Source organism: Castor canadensis, chromosome 2 (genome assembly GCF_047511655.1).
Source record: "Castor canadensis chromosome 2, mCasCan1.hap1v2, whole genome shotgun sequence".
NCBI classification, from domain to species: domain Eukaryota; kingdom Metazoa; phylum Chordata; class Mammalia; order Rodentia; family Castoridae; genus Castor; species Castor canadensis.
Genome location: NC_133387.1, coordinates 179,318,617 through 179,340,093, shown reverse-complemented (window position 1 = coordinate 179,340,093; position 21,477 = coordinate 179,318,617). Strand labels below are relative to the sequence as shown.

General features: G+C 39.7%; 1 protein-coding gene across 1 annotated transcript in view; it reads left to right on the top strand.

Moving 5' to 3' along the window:
- Window positions 1-6,149: 6,149 nt before the first annotated feature.
- The window catches only part of Crtam (cytotoxic and regulatory T cell molecule), a 28,534-nt gene continuing 13,206 nt past the window's right edge, over window positions 6,150-21,477 (top strand). Inside the window, exons 1-5 of the mRNA XM_020182391.2 lie at window positions 6,150-6,796; window positions 16,370-16,516; window positions 18,592-18,744; window positions 19,417-19,560; window positions 20,563-20,724. Of these exons, the coding sequence (XP_020037980.1) occupies window positions 6,751-6,796; window positions 16,370-16,516; window positions 18,592-18,744; window positions 19,417-19,560; window positions 20,563-20,724 (652 nt within the window). The 5' untranslated portion in view covers window positions 6,150-6,750. The remainder of the gene's footprint in view (window positions 6,797-16,369; window positions 16,517-18,591; window positions 18,745-19,416; window positions 19,561-20,562; window positions 20,725-21,477) is intronic.

The window sequence follows — 21,477 nt, the reverse complement described above, 5'->3', positions numbered from 1 at the left end:
GACTATTGTGTCTTTTTTTTTTTCTATGTAATTCACATGTATTTATTTGAAAAACAAGTTTGTAATTATAAAAAAGAAAGCCACACCTAACTGTATTGCCAAATTCCTTGTACACTACCCATGGCACTTGTGCATTTCTGGCTGAGAGCTGTCCCTTCCTGATACAGCTATGGCACCGTTGTGATTAGTTTTCTCCATTCCAGGAGCATCTCTGTTGAAATGGTTCATAGATGACTCAATAAACAGAAACTGTGTCTTCAGTCAATGCGGAGCAATGGCATATTAAATTCTGAGTGGTGTCTGTTCCTATCGTGTTTTGAGATGCTACTGTGGTCATTATGATTTTGTAAGTGTCCATTAAGAGTGGCTCTTCCCTCAGAGGACCAGAGACATGCTGGCTGCTAACTGACGGCTGGAGGAGGATGCTCCAGCATCTCCATGGGTCTCCTTTCCTCTTGGTCAGGTATCCAGCTTCTGAGTCATCCAGACTGGGGAGGTAAAAACTCAGCCATGGGTTAAAGAAAGACAAGCTCCAAAATGTTTCCACTGCCCCATGTGCAGTCTATAGCGAACACAAAATAGATTTCCTTCCACCAATCCTAGGCAGCTATAAATTAGCAAGAGAAAAACAGACAAATTTAAGTTTTAAATTTAAGTTTTGCTTGACATGGGAAACTTTATAAGGAAAAGAAGATCTATAGAAATGATTAAGCCTGGATATTTTTATGCTAAGTTTGATGAAGAGTGAATAGCTATAGAGAAATATGATCGAGTGACTAAAGTATGATCTAATGGTAACAAACTGCGGGGACACTTTCAGTGTCCCTCTGTCTTCAGAGATAAGGTGCTCCTTTTATCCAGGTACAGGAAGGGCACTTATTGTTCGGGGAGGTCAGAGAAATCTTCCTAGGTTTTATGACCTGCTTTAGGGGAAGAAGGTGGTGTCCGAGTTATCTTGTTGCTTCTGTCATTTTCTCTACCTCCTTCATCTTAAGATTTTTACTATTTCAAAGCACTATGTTTGCGATAGAATGTCCTGAATCCCATCCGGGTCTTAATGCTTCACCAATACCTACCACAAGAAGGTGCACCAGGTCTGATCGATAGCATAGGAATCTGGGTAAGAGGGAGCAAACCCAGACTAAATTACATTCTACATTACTACAATCCATAGACCCCATTTTTTAAGCAATTACATGTTAAACTAATACAATTTTAAAATAAGCCTTGAGTGCAAATTTGTGCCCAGGACATAAATACAGATTTTCATTGATACCAGCATCTACTACCCTAGCAGAGTCGGCTTCCTGTGGAAACATAGCAGCTAATGCTGGTAGCTGACAAAAGACCAGGCTATGTTTAGCCTTCTGGCTGGTTCTCAGCTCTTCTCTGCTTGATAGTTTCCCTTTTTTTTTTTTTTTTTTTTGCCCTTTTGTGATGTATGCAAAGGCTGCCTGCACACCCAGAGAAAATCAATCAGTGTACTTTGGATTTGCTTAAACTTAAATCAGCAAAATTCAGTGCTTTTTTATTTGTTTGTGTGTTTGTGGTGGGGGGGTGCGGGGGGGCGGTATTTGTATTGAGTTTGGGGGTTTGATTGTTTGTTTGGTTTGGTTTGGTTTTGGTTTTTGTAAAACCAAAGAGCCAAAAAAAAAATCAATCTTCCTCCTGAAGAAATAATACTTCACCAAAAATACACATGTTAAACCCAGATGGCTTGCTTCTGGCCATAAAATAGATGTCATGGTTTATTCAACTTGCTGGCTGTCATTGTGTTTTTAGGGCAATCCAGATGGTCTGTACATCACTGGAGAAGAACATCATGCTACTCTAAAAATAATACTTCTAGAGTCAAAGTTGGGTTATAATCCTGGCTCAGCTGTTTACGAGATGCCTTCAACTCACTTTACCTGTAGAATGGGTACAATTATGACTTTTTTGCCAGTCTGATTGTGAGACTCAAATCAGATTATGAATATAAAATATCTAATACCAAAGGCTAATAATAATGAAATACTATATGCCTGGCTAAGGCTAAGATAAAATCTCACATGAGCCAATCCACTTGTCTATGAGGAATATCAGGGATGAGGAATGAAAGTGGCCTGTTTCACATAGGTATTGATGGCTCTGCTCCTCTTCCCATAAGTGAGCTTCTGTAGTAAGAGGAGACTAGCAGAAGTAGGTCCTTTGGTTGAACTCTGTGGGGTTTCTTTTGTTTGTTTGTTTGGTTGGTTGGTTGGATGATTGGTTTTTAAGACAGGGTCTCACTATATAGCCCAGGCTGACCTGGAACTCAAGATCCTCCTATCTCAGCTACCCAAGTGCTATGATTACAGGCATGTATAGCATGCCCAGCTGAACTCTGTGGTTTGTTCAGGAGGCTACCTTAATGTTTCACTGCCTTCCTTTTGTATACCTCTTTAAAATTATTTTTTAATGTATTTTTCACTTGATCCTCAAAACAATGTTACAAGATAAGGGAACCATTAGCACATGGCATGTAAGAAATTTACACATTGAGGTTGTGGAATCATTCATCATTCTACTCAATCATCTCTATATTAAATGGTTTGTTCCTAGCAAGATGGCAGTCTAGAACTACAATGGCAAAGAAGAAAGTAAGATGATTGCTGTCATGGAATAGAGAGACAGACAATTAATACATAAATGGCTGGACATGATGGCACACTTGTGTAATCCCAGACTTCAGTAAGTTATTGCCCTTGAGCAGAATCTCACCCTTGAGCAGAAGCTGGCCTTCACCTGTCTTTCTGCAGCCCACAAGCTAAGAATGATATTTATATTTTGAAACAATTGGAAGAAAAAGAATATTATTTCATGACACATAATTATATGAAGTTTGAGTTCCAGTATCTAGGAGGTTCTATTGGAATACAGTCTCTCATTCGTTGATACATTGCATGTAGCTGCTTCCAGGGCGTAAAAGCAGAGTTAAGTAGTAGAAATATTTTTATTATTTACTACTGAACCCTTCATAGAAAGAGTTTGCCAACTCTGATGTAGACCATGGTGAAGCATTTGGATTTTGTTTGAAGACCACAAGCTGGCACAAAAACTAGCTTACCTGGCATAACAAATTCATGGGTTTGGGGTTGTCAGGGGGACTGGCAAAGTGAAGCCAGCATTTATTGACTATTTGTACTTATCAGGCTTTTAAATAATTTACACATGCAAATTCTAATCTTCATGACAACCCTATTCGGTAGATGCTATTATTCCTAAATTATAAGAGAGGAAGTTGAGTCTTAGAAAGACTCACTAAACTTGCCCACAGTCACATGACTAAGTGTGGAGCTGAAATTTCAACCATGTCAGTCTGGTTCCAAAGCCTGGACTAGTAGGTTTTTTTCCTTTTTTTCTTTTCTTTTCTTTCTCTTTTCCCTTCCTTCCTTTCTCCCTTCCTTTCTTCTTCCTTCTTTCCTTTCTTTCTTTATCTTTCTTTCTGTGTGTTGAGACAGAATCTTCCTATGTGGCTCTGACTGACCTGGAACACCTCATGTAGTCCAGGTTGGCTTCAAACTCACAGTTCTCCTGCCTCAGACTCCCAATTGCTGGGATTACACCACACCAGACCAAAATATTTTTTAAAGACATTTTCATGAAAATATTGAAGAAGACTGAGTCACCTGGGGATACTTGGGTTCCTCGGAACACTTGGGAAACCACGACTTTGCTCCAATCTTTATTTACAGATAAGACACAAAGGGTGATCACCTATCCAAGCAGAGGTCTGCAAGCACCTTGGATGGGGTGGGGGTGGGCATGAGGTAGCCTTTGTTGTTCTGTGGTACATTCACTTAAACCACAGTTTCCTTTTTTTTTTTTTAATTTATTTTTTAGTTTGTGTTACTGGGGCTCAAATTTAGGATCTTGTGCATGCTAGGCAAGACAATTCCTCCTGAAATCGAGTCTTCCTCGGGTTGTTTTCAGAATGACCCACTAAGTTTCTACCTCCATGCAAGCCAGAGCTCACAGTGGTACATTTGTAGGTAAAAGCCTTAAGAGCAAAAACTACATTGCCCTTTTCCTTTCCCAGGCAAACCTGACATGCTACGGTGGACCTAACATGGTTCCTGTGGAGTAGGATGCAGCCCGGGCCGCCTAGTCTGCAGCTCTACACAGGCTCTTTTATGTACCACACTCTTTTCTGTGGGGCACTCTTAAGTACTGTGTTAAATTCAAACCCCCAGTCACCTTAGCTGTAATTATCTCCCCATTTTACAGATGAGGAAATTGATTACAAGACACCAGTAATGGGCTATATACAGCTACACTGCAGCTTTTGACAAATGAGAGTGCCATCTGTCTCCCATGCCCACACTCACCCCACTTGCTCCTAGGCAACTTTGTTATGGATCAATAACTAATTTCAAAGGCTGCTGTTCTCACTTAGAAACTCCTCAGCAAGTTTTACAACAGTGCTCAAAGAATCCCACCCCAGGTGTGAATTAACAGTGACTTCTGCTGAGAAATTGGGTGAGTCCACCTCTTTCCCTGGCCTTAGGAAAAGCCACCATTCTCCACAAGAGCCATGAAAGGTCAAGAAGGCCTGCTTGCAACAAAAACCCCCAGTGGCTTCAACACATGGGAAATTCCCTCTTTGTTATGACCCTTAAGGTAGTCCGTCTTTAGCCTTTTTAATAAATGCCTCACTTTTCAATCACCCACACACACACAGACACACACATAGCCCACATAGACCAAGGTAATGATGGGAAACAGGATGTTTGTTTGTTTCTCTAAAATCTGTCCTTCCATCTCCCATAAAATGTTATTCCTTGTTAGTAATGAGACATAAGAATGTCATAAAATGGGCATCAAAAATGGCACACTGGCAGTAAGTTGAAGGGTAGCAAAGTATGCCACCCTCAATGCCACTTTGGCATAAGGATTATTTTGAACCAAAGACAACTGAGAAGAAGCAGATGCAAAAAAAAAAAAAACCCAAAAAAGCCTCTCTGCTCCCCTGCTATTTGCCAAATAAGCAAGACATACATGTAGTAAGGTGTCTTTCATTACCTATCTCCCAGGGACCAAGGTTGACTACTGGAGGTATTTTTAGGCCCTTGTCAGCCTGGAGAGGGTGCCAGAGAAGACTGCATAGCAAGCTTTACTTCCCAGTCCATCCATTGTCTCCCTCCTTTTGCTGCCCCTAGTGACAGGTCTTTTTGCTGTGTTGCCACTCCTTCAAAACACCATTGTTCTTTGTTGAAAATACTATTGAGGCCAGCCTTCTAAACCACCTGTTGAGAATTATTAACAGGGTATCTCCATGCACATGTAAAATATGCATGCTAATTATCAGATTATTTGTTTTTCTCTTATTAATGTCTTTTTTAAATTGGGGTCCCTGCTAAGAACTCAGAAGGGTAGAGGGAAAATTATTTTTCTTCCCCTACACACTTGTGAGGCCTCCCACCAACAAGGTGGTCACTGGAGAAAATAGGCAGGAAGTCACTTCCTGACCGCAACAGCTCAAACTTACCTTTCCTGTACACCCTACTAAGCAGCCCCAGTCTGCTGCCTGGACCCCTACTGAGCAGACCTCTGTGGGCTGCAGGCTGAAGTAGAGTTCAGTGAAAGAGTAGGAAGGATTGTGTAAACCACAAAGGCATGTCATACACCAGCTGCCCTCCCCATTTCCCCTGGGGACTGTTCTTAATCTCTGAGTCCAGCGGACATTGGCCAAGGTTTTCAACCAGTTGAATATCATAACCTTTGGTGAATAAGATACACATACCATTCCCCAAAGTAAAATTTAAACTAAGATCTTTAATGTTCTGGAAAACTTTAAGTCAAACATTCTTTTAGACTTCAAAACAAAAACTGAAGTGTCTGCATAGCAAACGGAGAGTTCATTCATTCTTTCCTTCACTCACTGATTGGCAACACTTTTCAAATGAAAAAAATGGAGTAAAGTCTGTCTCAATTTTCACAGTTAATTAGAATTAAATAAGACAAAATTGTTTATTTGCACAGTCTCCCTCACCTGTTCATATTCTTCTAAAAACCAATAATTTATGTTTTATATCTGATTGTGTCTTAGGGAGTTGTATACTAGATAGCTGAGTGATGGAGAGATGGAAGGAAAGGTGGGTGGTTGGATGGATGGATGAGTGGATGGATGAGTGGATAGAGGGATGAGTGGGTGAGTGGATAGAGAAATGGACAGATGGATGAGTGGATGGATGGATGGATGAATGAGTGATGGATGGATGAATGAGTGATGGATGGGTGAATAGGGAGATTCAAAAATGAATATATGTGGGAATAAATGAATTTGTCCCATGATAACCATTAGAAATTGTTGCCAGAGTTAAAGATTTAAAATATTCATGAAGGTTGGACAAAAATTAACTATAATTATCTAATAAACTAGAAAAATAAAAATAAGATGACATTCACAACACAGGGTCATTTTCATCTTTCCCACCCTTTCTCTCCCCCGTTGCCTTACCAGTACTGCCCACTTGTGGTAGAACAATTCCTATCATGAACACATCATTCACACCTCTCCACAATCAAAATGACACTTGTGGTCCCCAAAATGTTCCACCAGGAGGTGTTTTGGGGGCAGCTAAGGAAGAGGGGGCTCCCAGAGCAGGTGGAAGAGTTGACACACATGATGTCACAGAGCTACTGCGTCTCCCTTCAAAAGGAACTACTCTCCTGTATTGATTTCAGAATCTACAGGAAGTCGACAGTGTCCCCTCAGCACAACACAGTATGTGGTGGGGAGTTCTCAGTCTGCTGTCTTGGTTCCCCTTACAAGGTAAGGACTTAAATGTTTTTATTGCTCAGTTGATTTAATGTTTTGTCAAATCTACCTATCAGTCAGTCTATATCCTACAGAAGACCTACTATGGCAGACAATTCAGGTAACTTTACTAAAACTTTTCAAGTCGTGCCCAAATCCCCCATCCACAGGAAGTTGCTACATTTATTTAATCTTTTGTTAAATAAATATAACAAAATATTATATATAGAAAAGAAGAGTCTAGTGTGTGATACGGTGGGACCAGTAATGGCAAAATGTGACAAACTGTCTAGGAGGTCTTTTAAGGCTTTACCATTGGAAAAGTATCAATTATGGATTTTAAAACTTCCTTGTTCTGTGTGTATTAGCTAAATTATTTAATTTTTCTGAAACTCAGTTTCTGTATCTTGAAATGAAGACAACAAATGTTTGACCTATTAAACATCCAACTTGTTATAAGGATCAAATTACAAATGTGGAAGTGCTCTGAAAATAAAGCTCTATGTAACTCTTGTTTAGTTCAGAGATAATAATGAGTCCAAAGAAAATTGTGTTTATTTATAAAATTCAATTATATTTTATATGTTGCTGTAATTTGGTCTTTAAAGCCTAATTCTTGGAATTAGGTTTTAAATGTATCATTATGAAAATTAAGGAAAAATACAGCTACCTTTTTAGTTCAAATTATTCCTACCCAAAAGTGGGGACATGGGTGTAAGGAAGTGACTCCTGGTGGCTCTGATTGCCCTTGTATCAGATGCATACGAAGGAAACCACTTACAAACCCAATGCTTAATTTTTGCCTGTTTGTTTCCAAAGAGTGCCTCTGCAGCTCTGCTTCATGAAACACCTAGCCTTCTAAATTTGCATTTATTATAGAATGTCATCTAAAGGACACTATTTTTAAAAGCTAGATTTCCTCTTTTACATAGTCTTTCAATCTTCTGTTTTATGCACTTCAGTTAGTGCCTCACTTTTGGTCGCTATGCCCTGAGGCACTTAAAAGGTTCAATTCTGGCAATGAGTAATGTTGGTTTCTTCAGAAAGTGGCTTAAAGAAGAGCTAATGCATTCAGATAGAGTACCTTTAGGCAGCCCAAATTAGAATGATTTTGATTAGAAGTTAAAATCCTTCAACTGACCTTAACTTTTTCAGACTTTGAGTTATTTCCACATTAAAAAAATAAGCTTTTAAATAAATAGCAAAAAGTCATGTCTTAAGATAAACGAAGATGAGTCTGCTAGAAAATAAGTTATTCAAATGCTATTTACATGGGGAAGAAAAGTGTTCATTGTGTCATGCGTACTGGTGGGTCCCCAGATTCAATGCCTTTAATCAGAAATAGTGAAGTAGGAATTGATATCCCCTAAGTTGTACATAAGAAAATCGAGCTTAAAAGAAGTTAAGTGACCTGCCCAAGCTTTCACAACCAGTATATAGAAAGTAAATATCAACCTATGAGGCACACAATAAATGTAGTATTTCATGAAACTTCTAATTATCATGTGTGTGTGTGCGTGCTCATGTGTGTGTATTAAGTTATAATAGAAATTATGTTCTTAGTGTGGATGGAAAATTTGAAAGTTACTGACTTACACAATTTGGAAGATTCAATATTGAAAAATCCCAAAATCGTATGTTCTCCCTCACATGTGGACATTAGATCAAGGGCAAACACAACAAGGAGAATGGACTTTGATCACAAGATAAAAGCGAGAGCACACAAGGAAGGTGAGGATAGGTAAGACACCTAAAAAATTAGCTAGCATTTGTTGCCCTTAACGCAGAGAAACTAAAGCAGATACCTTAAAAGCAACTGAGGCCAATAGGAAAAGGGGACCAGGAACTAGAGAAAAGGTGAGATCAAAAAGAATTAACCTAGAAGGTAACACACATGCCCAGGAAATTAATGTGAGTCAACTCCCTGTATAGCTATACTTATTTCAACCAGCAAAAACCCTTGTTCCTTCCTATTATTGCTTATGCTCTCTCTTCAACAAAATTAAAGATAAGGGCAAAATAGTTTCTGCTGGGTATTGAGAGGGTAGGGGGGAGAGGGAGTGGGTGGGGGCAGGGGGAGAAATGACCCAAGCCTTGTATGCACATATGAATAATAAAACAATAAAAAAAAAAACCCAAAAAAAAACTTATGGAATGTAACTAAAAAAAAAAAGAAAAATCCCAATTTGAAAACTCATCCAAAGGACCTCCTGGGGGTGGGTACTAGGGTTTAAGTTCAATGATGTTTGAACAGCAATCGCTCACCCTGCCCTAAACTTGCTCAGATCCCTCAGAGTCCCAAAGAGAAAAGGAGCTGACCATGTTGCTTTCTTGTCAGCAAAAAATAGGCAGCAAACCATCAATTTTGACAGAGCTGTAAATTGCTGGCCTATTTTAGCAAATTAGATGATAGTGAGTTCCCTATGACTGCTTCCATGGCTGCCTAGCATTTGAAAACAAAAGAATCCCACAGTCTTGTCGCCTGCCTGCTCCTGGAATAAATAATCTCTAAAATAAATAAAGAATCTTCAAAATTCATTCCATTTACTTACCTTGTGGGCAATGAGAAGGTCAAATGCACCAAATTTTCAACCTTCTTCTCTAGTTACTTATTTGGAAGGTTGGGTGTAAGAAACATAAAGGAAAATTGCAAATTGAAAGTTCTTTTGTTCTTTTGTTGTTGAATCAGGTGTTTCTAATAGCTATACTGGAAATAATTTGATTTTGACCAGTCTGATTTATTTTCACATCTGTAGTTTCCTCTGTTGATTCTATCTAAAAATAATAAAAATCTCTTTATAATGATCTGAATTGAAGCACATTTTTGCTTAATTCTTCGTAATAGTCATGTAAACAGGGTTCTGATTGAGAATTAACTCATTGTGTGTTTCTGGTTTTAATTTAGCTCAAGGCTCTACTATTTGATGTAACAATTACAGAGAAAAATTGGCATCCTATGAATATTTATCTCTGAAGATACACATTTATTCATTGTTGCCCATAAATTCAACCAATGTCTAAAATCTTATTTTGTGCTAGTCCCTGGGAATATAAAGTGAATGAATGACAGGAAACTTTTCCCTAAGGAGTTGGTAATCTAACCAGAGAAATGCACCTATAACCAAATAAGTGTAAAGCAATATGCCAGGTTCTGTGACAGAAGTTTATTCCAAGTTTTTGGGCATCTAGGGGCGAAAGCCATGGTATGGAGCGGGGAGGCTAAGGCATGTTTGGGAGTTTTTACAGAAGTGGTACAATGTGAGCTGAGTCTTCCTTCATGCTGATTCTCAAAGGAGATAAGAAAGGTATCCTAAGCCACCAGAACAGCTTGGACAAAAGCAAAATATCTTTGGGGCAGGGAACTTTCACATAACCCTTTGTATGGACGATCTAGAAGGGCAAATTTGCACGTACGATCTAGAAGGGCGAATTAGCAGGAGATACCAGAAGAGAACACAGGGGAAAGATTGTCAGAAATTTTGACCCAATTCCTACAGACAACAGGAGCCATAGCAAATATTTCAATGATGTAATCAAATTTATGTTCTTAGACTGAGCACAATGGCTCCTCTATGCATGAGGTATAAATAGGATTGTGGTCCAGGTCGACCCAGGCAAAAACATAAGACCTATGTGAAAAGTAACAAAAGCAAAAAGAACTGGGGGCATGGCTCATGTGGTAGAGTGCCTGCCTAGCAAGCAAGGTCCTGAATTCAAACACTAATATCACAAGAAAAAGTTCTTAAAATGTAATTCAAGAAGCACATGAGGATGGTGAATGCATTTGAGTGAATGAAGATTAGAAAAAAATTATTGCAATGGTCCAAGAAAGAAACAGTGGAGACCTCGACTAAGTCAGCAAGAGTAGTGAGAAAGGTGAACAATAAATTGGTTAAAGAGGTGCTTGGGAGATTTTAAGAGGCCATGGTGCCTGCCAGAGGTCTGGTGTGCAGGGGCTGGTGATACCACTAATGATTATAAGGAACACTGGAGTCAGCAGAATATCTGTATTAGGTGTGAGGGAGAGGGGGTCATTGGGATGGAAAAGATATGAATTCCAGTTGGACATGTCGAGTTTGGGGTCCCTGCAGCACAGACTTGCTCTTCTTTGGTTTTGAATTTGCTACATGCAATAATTGGATATTAAAGCAATAAAAAATAAGGTCTATGTAAGTCTATTGTCATGACCAACACAGAAGTAAAGATCACACTCAGCAACTCCACAAATCTTGGGAAAGACCAAGGACTCTCAGGAATGCACTGCCTTTACCTGTACAGGTTTTGGTAGGTGACTGTGATAGCTGTTTGCCCTTTGCTTGAGAGTTGGTCACATTTGCTTTGGTGTGATGGCATCCACTGACAGGACAATTAGTTTACAGACCCGAGGGTAACAATGTTGGTAATGATCACAGGCTTCACTTCCATGTGTAGTCATGCATAGCTAACACTGTTATGATCTACATCAGACCATGTATGCTATGGTGGTCCCATAAGAGAATCACACAGCCTAGGTGTGTAGTAAGCTAGACCATCTAGGTTTGTGTAAGTACACTCTATGATGCTTACAGGATGATGAAATTTCCTAAGGATACATTTCTCACAATGGGTCCCATTGTTAAGCAATGCACAACTGTATAAACCAGTCACAATCTATAACCTCAGGCTCAAATAGAAGTCTCATACTACATGGCCATGCATGGTTGGTTGCTTCCAGTCATAGGGATAACAACCAAGCCCAGAAGCAATCTGAGTCACCATGACCTACCAACAGGAAGTGGTAACCTCATAGGAGAGACACCACAGCCATTCATTGTCAAGCTCTGTGTGGAGCCACATAGGGCTGGTTTTCAGATAAGGACTCTGAAGTCCAGATAGGCAGAACTAGAAAATATGCACACGACACTCAGGGTCTACATGAGAAAACCCAAGGGTGAATGAGGGTACTGCATATATGGCTTTAGCATTTACAGGGGAGGAAATGGTGAGCAAAAAAATACCTCACACCTTATCCCCCTGACATCAAAGGTGAAAGTTTAACTCCAAACTTAAGTGAAAGAAAACTGAAAAGGCAACTTTGAATTTAGTCAATAGCACTGCAAAGATCATGGGAGACTTTTCCTCAGAAGATGTGCCATTGAGATTCGGGCATAGCATCTCCTCTTCCAGCTTTAATAAGACCTAGGCACAATGAACAATATTTATAAACACTACAGTCGAAGCAAAGCTGAGTGGGCCTGTGGCTTCTTACTGGGGCTATTCTTCCTTTCTTCAGTTTCCTGTTGCTAAATCAAACACAGGGTCTACATGGTAAGACTGCAAGATAAATAGGCCAAAGCAAATCTTGCAACAAAGGGTAGAGGAAATAACTAATGTTCTGTGCTGTGAAGGCAGTCACTTCCACGTCCAACTCTGGCAAGTAGTGACAAGGTCAGTTTAATTCTCAACAGCAAGAGCAAGTCCTAATCTTAGGATATACCATACTTCAGCTTTAAAAAAGCCATACAACATTTCACTACACTCTTTAAGATGTTCTAACAGTCAAATGACCCTATTTAATTCATAGGCATGAATCCCAAGAGAAAGATAAATGATTTATACATCTTTAAGATGGGAGACATTTATTCATAAGCAAGCTGTAGATAAATCTCACCACCCCATCTTATCAAATGCACCCTTTCTGCATACACAATCATTTTATCAAAGGAAAGAATATTAGTAAATGTTCTAAGCCAACTTCTAGCACCAAGGATAAAATGAGGTCTTATTTCTTAACACTAGTCTTCATTCTAGTATTGATTCCATGTGCAACTTTCTTCCAGTAACTTCCCTCCTGTTTTGCAGTATTCTTATTAACAAAAGGGCAGAGATATCTGCCCATTGCCTGTATCATATACCATCATAAGAGCTGGCATTAAACCATTACTTTCCAAACTCACTGTTACCGTCCGGGAGAGTCTGCGATTGATTCAGATTCTTGGCAAATTGAACAAAGAATGGGACAAAAACACACAGAAGTAGTAAAGTGTGGATTTATTTAAAGTAGAATGCACTCCCTCAAGGCAGGAGTGGGCCTGAGTGAAGAGTCTGGAGCCCTGACTCTCCTGTCTGTGTTGTAATTTGAGGTGAAGCAGGGGCTGAAAGGGGGTTGGGAGGGACATTCCTCCTGGGACTGACAGTTTTGATTGACAGGAGGATGTGCATGTCCCTACCCATAATGCATCATGTTATAATTACAGGCATGAGATGTGGTTCATATGTATGAAACTTTAAGGGGGGGTTGTCTCAAAAGGTCATTTGAGGAGGGGTTCCCCAGTCCTCAGCACATGTGTTAGTTCTGGAACTTTTCCACCTGTGCAAATATCCTGCCTTATCATGATGCAGTGGCTACTGAGCTGACCACAAAAAGGGGATTCCAAGGAATTTCCATCTAGATGCTTCCTGATGGGGGCAGAGGTGTCCTAAGGCAAAGCTTGGATTAGCATCCATTTACCCCTTCTTAGCCACCCTATCCTTCCCTATCCTCCTGCCTCAATACTGTAAGAGTTTCTATAATAATGTGATTTTAGAGAAATATAAGATATAGTTATAAAAATGAGGGCTGGGGTATGGCTCAAGTAGTTGAGTGCTTGCACTAAGTACTACTCTAGGTTTTTTACATGTTATTTAATCATCTCAACAACTCTATGAGTTGAATGCTATTTTTTCCTGCCTTTATGCTCAAAATGAAACAAACCTGAGACACAACTTACCCAAGTTCATGGTGTGAGTTTGGTGGAGCCAGGATTTCAAACCAGGCAATTTGGCTGCAGTATGTGTGCTTTCACCACTGCACATGTCATGGTAAGGTCAGAGGTGTGAATATAATATAGCTGCTTTGCAGTAACTTCAGGTGGAACCAAGTTTAGGAGACTAATGACAGGCAAGAGAATCAAGAGCTAAAATGTTCTCAGAAAGCTGGAACCCTCAGTCCAAAGTGACCAAATAAGACTGATGTAGGGACACCGTGAAACCCAACTTTGGTTTCAAAGTGAAATGCACCAACACAGGGAAATGTGCTTCAACCACAGGTTCTCTGAGAAGCTCTGAGTGTTTTTGGTGGCCACCAACTCCATATGAACCTAGTGAGGTAGTACAAGTCAAGTGTGAAACACTGAGCTTAGAATAAAAGGCTGTGTGTGGCATCCATGGTGTGGCAGTGAATGTCCTGCTGTGCACTGGCCAGATCACATGACACCTGGGCTCCTTCCAGACATAGAGTAGTGTTTTTTGAGGGACACTGACAAACTACAGTATGGTGTCGCATGTGGGAAGGGGTGAAGAAATGATAATGAAACTAAAGGTATGTCCTTAATTATTTGACCATGCTGTGAAAAAGCCAATAGAGTTGGTCTCTTTGTTTTCAGAAGACCAAAAGAACCCAGATCAAAATGCAAGTCATAAAATGACAGCTAGACTCCTCCTTCAACCACCCCTGTCCTACTCCCACTCCCACTCCCTATCTTAACAGGTAGAGGATTTCAAGACTAGGGTCACAACTTGTCCACTTGTTACTTGGTAGGCTTAGAAGGCCCCTCCTGAGAGAACACTCACTCCAGCGAGGCTGCCATGGTTTAGATACAATGAGGCTGTAGAGTGTTTTTCTCTGAAGTCTGTGAAAGTAAGATAACTTCATTATCCTTCTGACCCATTTGGCTCTTGCAAAAGCAGAGTATTGGCCCCAGTACTGGAAGAGCAACTGTGGGGCTCTGAATTTTTAATTACTCATTGCACTGCAACTGTGTTCATTGGGAACGGAAGGGTCTGAGCACTTGGGTTGGGGGTCAGGATAAATGATGTATGGCTCCCACCTCCAAGGATTCTGAATAATTATCAACAGATACAACCTGAGAACCAGGGACTTTGAAAGGTCTCTAGGTGATTCTGATTCAGTGCCCAGGTTGAGGACCAGTGCTTTCCCTCCCTACCTACCATGAGCCACATGAAGACACAAGAACGGGAATTAAGCAGCTTCCCAAATTTTATTATCAGTAACAATCCCTTATTGTTATTGAGATTTCACTGTCATTTTCAAGCATCATGACGAATACTACCCTTCTTTCTCATTTATGGGTTGTTCTTATAGATGAAAATATTCCCAAATTACCAAACCATAATTTTGACCTTAGAAGTCTATATGTTTTATTTTTGAAAACACACATTGCTATCTATCTATCTATTTATTTATTTATTCATTTATTTATGTGTTAGTTCTCTGGCAGGGTCTCTGGCATGCTAAGCAGACACTCTGCAACAGTTACTTCCCCAACACCCAAAATCTCTTTTTATTGACTAATTGTTCATTACAGTATTGGCTGATGGCATGGGTGTTTCTCCATTAGAATTCAAGCAAACTGCTTAACTACAAAAGTCAATATGAATACAATACAATAATTCTGGGTTATTACTGCTGGAGGCTAGATTAAAAAGAATGACTTAGGAATGGAACCCATAAAAAAGGCTGCACCAATTAATTCCCAAAACATTTTCCCTGGTACTTAAAATTTATCACAAGGAAATAAACTCCCTTATTGCTTCTTTCTTTTCTTTTCTTTTAGTTTATAATAACAAAATAAGTTACATTTGCTATTCATAATTTGTAACCCTACAATATTCTTCTGTTTATGAAAATATTTTATACCTTCATTGACAAGAATTGTGCTATCCTCAGGAAAAAAAATTTTAATTTAAAATTTGAAGAAATAATGAAAATCAATAAATGTGTAAAATCAGCAGTAAAAGCCAGTTTATTTTTCCTTCATTTTCTTCCTGGGAAGATAAATTTGCAGCTGCATAGAGCCAATTGTCTATCATTCTCTGAGGGGTATGATTTGGAGAAATTAGACTCTCACATGTTTGCCTAGAGAAAGAAAGAATGTTGAATTGGAGATTTACCATAGACACTCTCTGGCATTTATGTACTCTTGGTGAAGGGCAGCTCCATAATTCATGAGAGTACCAAGAATTATTATACTGTGTATGTGTGTGTGTGTGTGTGTGATAATGGGCTAGAACCCAGGGCCTTGTGCTAGGCAAACTTGCTATGCAAGTGTCTCCCATTGAGCTATACCCCAAAATATCTTCATAGAATCCTAGACACACACCTTATGCTTAAAGGTACAAATTACCCATTTTATAAACCAAGTTCATGAATGCTGAGTTGTCTGGGGTCTTATCACTTGATAGACCGATGACATAGTTACAGAAACATGGATTTTTGTCCTGGGTACAAACTCCAGATCCATGATCTCTGTGAACTTGAGCAGCTATTCCCTCATCTGTAAAGTGAGCAGAAGTATTCTTTCTTTATAGGGTTTGTTTGGGAACTAGATTTAAGGACTCTGGCCTGGCACAGTTCCTGATATGTCCCAGAGCGTGGACCCAGTAACAGCTGTTCCATGTTCCTGTTCTACCAAAATGTTCTTATATTTTTACTTCTACAAGAAATATGTAATGAATTACTGAGTGAGGTTGTGTTGAGACTAAATCCCTACCACCCCACGCCTGTGGCTGGGCCCATCAGCCTGACAGACCCAATTCTCTCCTCCACAGAGGCCTTCCTGACTAACCACATGGAAACCATCACCGTGGAGGAAGGACAGACGCTCACTCTACACTGTGTCACTTCCCTGACAAAGAATGCCTCCATCCAGTGGCTGGCACCTTCAGGCTTCACCATTTTTTTAAATGAGCATCCTGGTAAGTGAAAAAAGAAAAAAAAAAAATCTCCATCAGACCTAAACCTAAAGGATTTTCCAACCATGCAGCTTAGTGGGACAGAAAATCTGCATGAATCACCAAAGGGTGGGCTTGCCCACCTACTGTCACATGTAAATCACACTTCTAAAGCCTGATATTTGACGCATAGCTGCTTTGGGGGGGACAGGAAGTCTGAAATGGAAACCCCACCAGAATGGTTATGAAAGGGAGCTCAAATTACAAAGCACCTTTCCGTGTCCCCACACCACCCCCACATCACATTTTGAGTGTCAGGGACCATGAAACACCCCATAGCAAAATGATGGGCAGGCAATAGGCTGACTTTGCCCTCATGTAGCCAGTGTTACCTCCCCACATCTGCAGCCAGCTGCTTCATTTTCCACCTGAGCAATCCAAAGTCACCTTACTAAGCTCCCTTCCAAATATCTCTGCTTCTCCTCCCTGTTGGCCTTCACATAAAAGCAAGATATCTAAGCAATAAAAACTGACAGGACACATTACTTTGAGAAGGCAGATGGTCATTTCCCTCTTCACAAACACACATGAAGTAAGTGGACGATGCCTGACACGGGCAGGAACTCAAAAGTCTATTTCATTCATCTCGTGGACTTTGAGAAAGATTTTGCTAAGCCTTCCCTTCACGATGAAACCATTTTATATCTCTATTTAATATTCCTAGCTGCCAAATACTTGAAAAAGTCTAAACCAGCAAATTCTTGTGTATAAAGCAGAGCCTCTAAAAATATTGGTATGCTTTGAAAACACTATTAAAATATTAATATGTTAAATATAAAATAATGAAATACATTATTTCAAGTGAAATCAACTTTTAATGCTAGATTCCAGTGGAACAAATAGATACAAATTGTTAAAAGTTGTAAAGAAATAAACTTTGAGTAGAGCTATTTCTATTAAATTATGTTCTTTGTTGTTTTATTTTGTTTTTTTGGGGGGAAACTGGGAGAAGATAGACATTCTGAGGGTTCCATGGCAGATAGCTTCATCTAGCTCAGTGGCTCTATATCTGGGGTGATCTTGGTCTCTGAAGGACATCTGCCAATATTTGGGGAAGACTGGATTATTACAAACAGAGAATGGGAGCGATGATTTAGCATCTAACAGGTAGAGGTCAAGGATGCTACTAAACAACCTGTATCCACAGCCCCACAACAAAGAACTGTGGACTCAAAACTCAATAGAGCAGAGGCTGAAAACCCCAGAACTCTAGTTCACATAGTTTCAGGTCCCAGGACACACAGGCATGGTTGCAGATGAGGAACACATTCCTTGGGCAGCTATTCAATGTGTAACTATATTTTATACTTGTTCATACTATAAATCTTAATGATTTTAAAAAAATATAAACAGCAAGCATGAGGCCCTGTGTTCAAGCCCCAGTTCTGAAAACAACAACAACAAAAAAAAAACCATATAAACAAAAACATGCGTTTCCAGAGCCTATGATTTGCTAAGGGATCTTGGCCTTGACATGGAAATTCCAGGACAGTACATAATCTACTAGTTGAAACTTTGGAGACTTTACTTTTTTGCTATTAGCTAAACACCTGAAAGGACTCAGTCGTCATCTATGAGAATCTTTAAATAATACTGAATAGTTCAAAATTTAAAATAAAAAGCACTTAGCTGGCGCACTTATCACTGCATTCATCTTCCATTCTTGACATTGACTATGACAGGATGATTTCAAATGAATCAGATTTCAAAGAGGTAAATCATAGTGGGTCATTTTTCATTAAAACAAACAAACTAACTAACTAAAATCCTCCTGCAACCTGAGTCTGTCTCCAGTACAGTGTTCTTAATTTCCCACAAACACAAAGAAATTTGTTTGCTTCACAGATTCCACTATCCAAACATTTGCTTCAAGAGGCATCCAATCCACCTGGGGAACACTAGAATTTGGAAGGCAGTGCAATTGAAGGCATGACATTTGTTTCTTCAAAGCGTGAAAATCAAAAACTATTCCTGTAAATGATCAGTCTGTATTCATCTGATACCTTTCCTCATAACAGCATTACTTGTCTCTTGTACAGCTTTTAAAAATTCCAAATACCAGCTTCTTCATCACTCAGCCACACAACTCTCCATCAACGTGCCCAATGTAACTTTGCAAGATGAAGGCGTGTACAGGTGTTTTCATTACAGTGACTCCGTGAGCACAAAGGAAGTGAAGGTGATTGTGCTAGGTAGGTACCCCAACAAGGTAACCCAGTATGACTTGTGAGGTAGGTGCCATATCATTTGAGTCACACCGTCAGCCCTTTTTGCTTTGGTTATTTTTGAGATAAGGTGTGGCTTTATGCGCAGTCTGGCCTGGACTGCCTAGTATAGCTGGGATGACAGGCTTATACCACCATGCCCAACCACTGATTGAGATGGGGCCTCACTAACTTCCCCCTTTCCCCCTGGGCTGGCCCCAAACCACCATCCTCCTGATCTCCACCTCCTAAGTAGTTGGAATTACAGGTGTGATCCACTTCGCCTGGCCTTCTCGTGTTGACTTATAGTGTAGTGCCAGCTGTAAGTGAAGGCAGGATGGGAAAGTAGCTGAACAGGAGTGGCTCTCTGGGGGTTTGGATAACCAATGTGACTCAGCTTAGGAGTTATCTTCTTCCCATCTGCCTGGTCACCTTGAGTGCCATCCTGCCACAGACTGTGTGTTCTTTTGGGTTTTCATTGTATCCTGTGCCTACCTCTATCACTTTGCAAGCATGTGAAAGTCCTTTAACTTGACTGGATTCTGGGCAAAGTCAAGTGAAGAAAAAATATACCCATTAATTAGACTATGCCTTCTCAGGCTCTGTTCTTTGCTGATGCAGACCAGCTAACTAAGCACAGAAAAATCCATTTTCTTCTAGCAACTCCTCTCAAGCCAATCGTGGAAGCTTCAGTTATCAGAAGGCTGAATGGAGAAGACCATGTGGTACTCAAATGCTCCACCCAGAGAAGCAAGCCTCCTCCACAGATAACCTGGCTACTGGGGAATGGACTAGAGATCTCTGGTAAGGACTGCTTCACTTCTTAAATTTCCAAGGAAGTTTTTAAATGTTCTGTCGCCCTCTGGTGACAGGAAGTGCCAACAGACACCATTCAGTAATTCAGCAGTTCTGCTCTAAATTATCCTTGTAAATCAATATTATTTCTAATGTTAAAAGACTAATTATGAGTAATTAAAATTTTACTTAAAAAGGTAGAAGCCTAAAATGGAATATTAATAAAAATTCCCTAAAATAAGAGATGTAGCATAGCAATTACCTCTGAGCGTACACTTTCCCAGAGGCCTAAAATTGAAAATGTTCACGTGCTGCTCAATTTGCCATGGGTTTATGTAACAATTTCAGTACCATAAGTCAGGGACTGCCTGTAATTGGAACAGATAAGATATTCCTCATACAGTGTACTATTGTGTCACCTCCACAATGACAGACTTAAAATGTTACAAGAACAAAGAATCTAAACTTTGAGGGTTTGTTTGAAACAAGCTAAGCGATTATGATGTTTGAGAACTACTCTCTAGTTCACTTGCATTTTGACAGACAGTGCCTTCAATAGCTATATAATCACGTATTCTTAAGAGCAACAAGAGACCCTGCACAGTTGAAAAAGTGACCAAATTAGAGCTCTAGAGAGAAAAAAACCTAAAACCCAAACTGATTTCCAGTCTAGCACCAGTTCTACTTCATTATCAAACTCCTTTAATTTGTTTTACTCATTCAACCTGAATAAGTTCTTGGGTTTCATCAAACAACATCAAGCGATCCCTCTTGTGTAACCACTATAAGCTTTGAATATTTCCCCAATAGTGAAGGGTTTGTTGAAATCTATTCACTCTCCCTCACACTTTTGCATTTGTGGCCAGAGCCAATATGTAAAAAGCAACCGACTGAGGTTAGATTGAGGTTAAACCTAATATGTTTGCCATGAAGTCAAAGCCACTGGTTTCTAGTAGAGCCAAACCCACCCAAGAGCCATAACCTTTTATATCTCTTTAAATTGTTACATAGGTGGAACCCACCATGAATTTGAAACTGATGGGAAAAAATGTAATACCACCAGCACAGTCATGGTGCACACATACGGCAAAAACTCAACCGTGTACTGCATTATCCGACACAAGGGCCTCCATGGGAAAAAACTGGTCGCGCCTTTCCAGTTTAAAGACTTGGGTAAGAACCAATGTTTGCCTCCATTTAAATTTTTTAATTTTGATTTTTTTGGTGGTACTGGGGTTTGAACTCAGGGACTTATGCTTGCTAGACAAGTGTCTTCCACTTGAGCCATGTCCCCAGCCCTCCATTTTTAATTTACATTATTATTATACTATCAAGCAAAATTAAGTGGACCAGGCAAAGTCCTTCAGAGTGAGATTACTGTCAACAAAGCTTCCCTTAATAGTACATCCCTGCAATGATTTACAATTGGAATGAAATTTCTCCAACAAAGAACATGTGTCCTCACATTCCGAAGAAACCCAGTTGGGAGTAAGGTCTAGCAGAACGTCCTGTGCAAAGAGCATCGTGCTTTCTTTTTGATAATGACTGCTGGCCCAACTTGACTGGAAATAATTTTATTGCAGTCATGTTTTTGGAGATATCACATAAAGCAAAGCATATCCTTGTCCTTGACCCAATAAGAGATAATACAAACAAATAAATCTAAACTTGTCGATATCATTTTATGTTCTTGTAAAACGCTTATGCAATTACATTGACATGATTGCTGTTTACATTTCTTTTGATATGATGGTTTTGTAGATTCACCCAAAATTCAAGATATAACTTAAAGACTGTAAACAATTCTTTCAGTCAAGGAGTGTCCTATAGAAGTTGCACGAACCTCTGAGCTTTGTTGTTTTACAAGGTTCTTCTAAATGTGAAAAAGAGATGCTTAGAACAAGAAATCCCTTAAATGAAAAGATT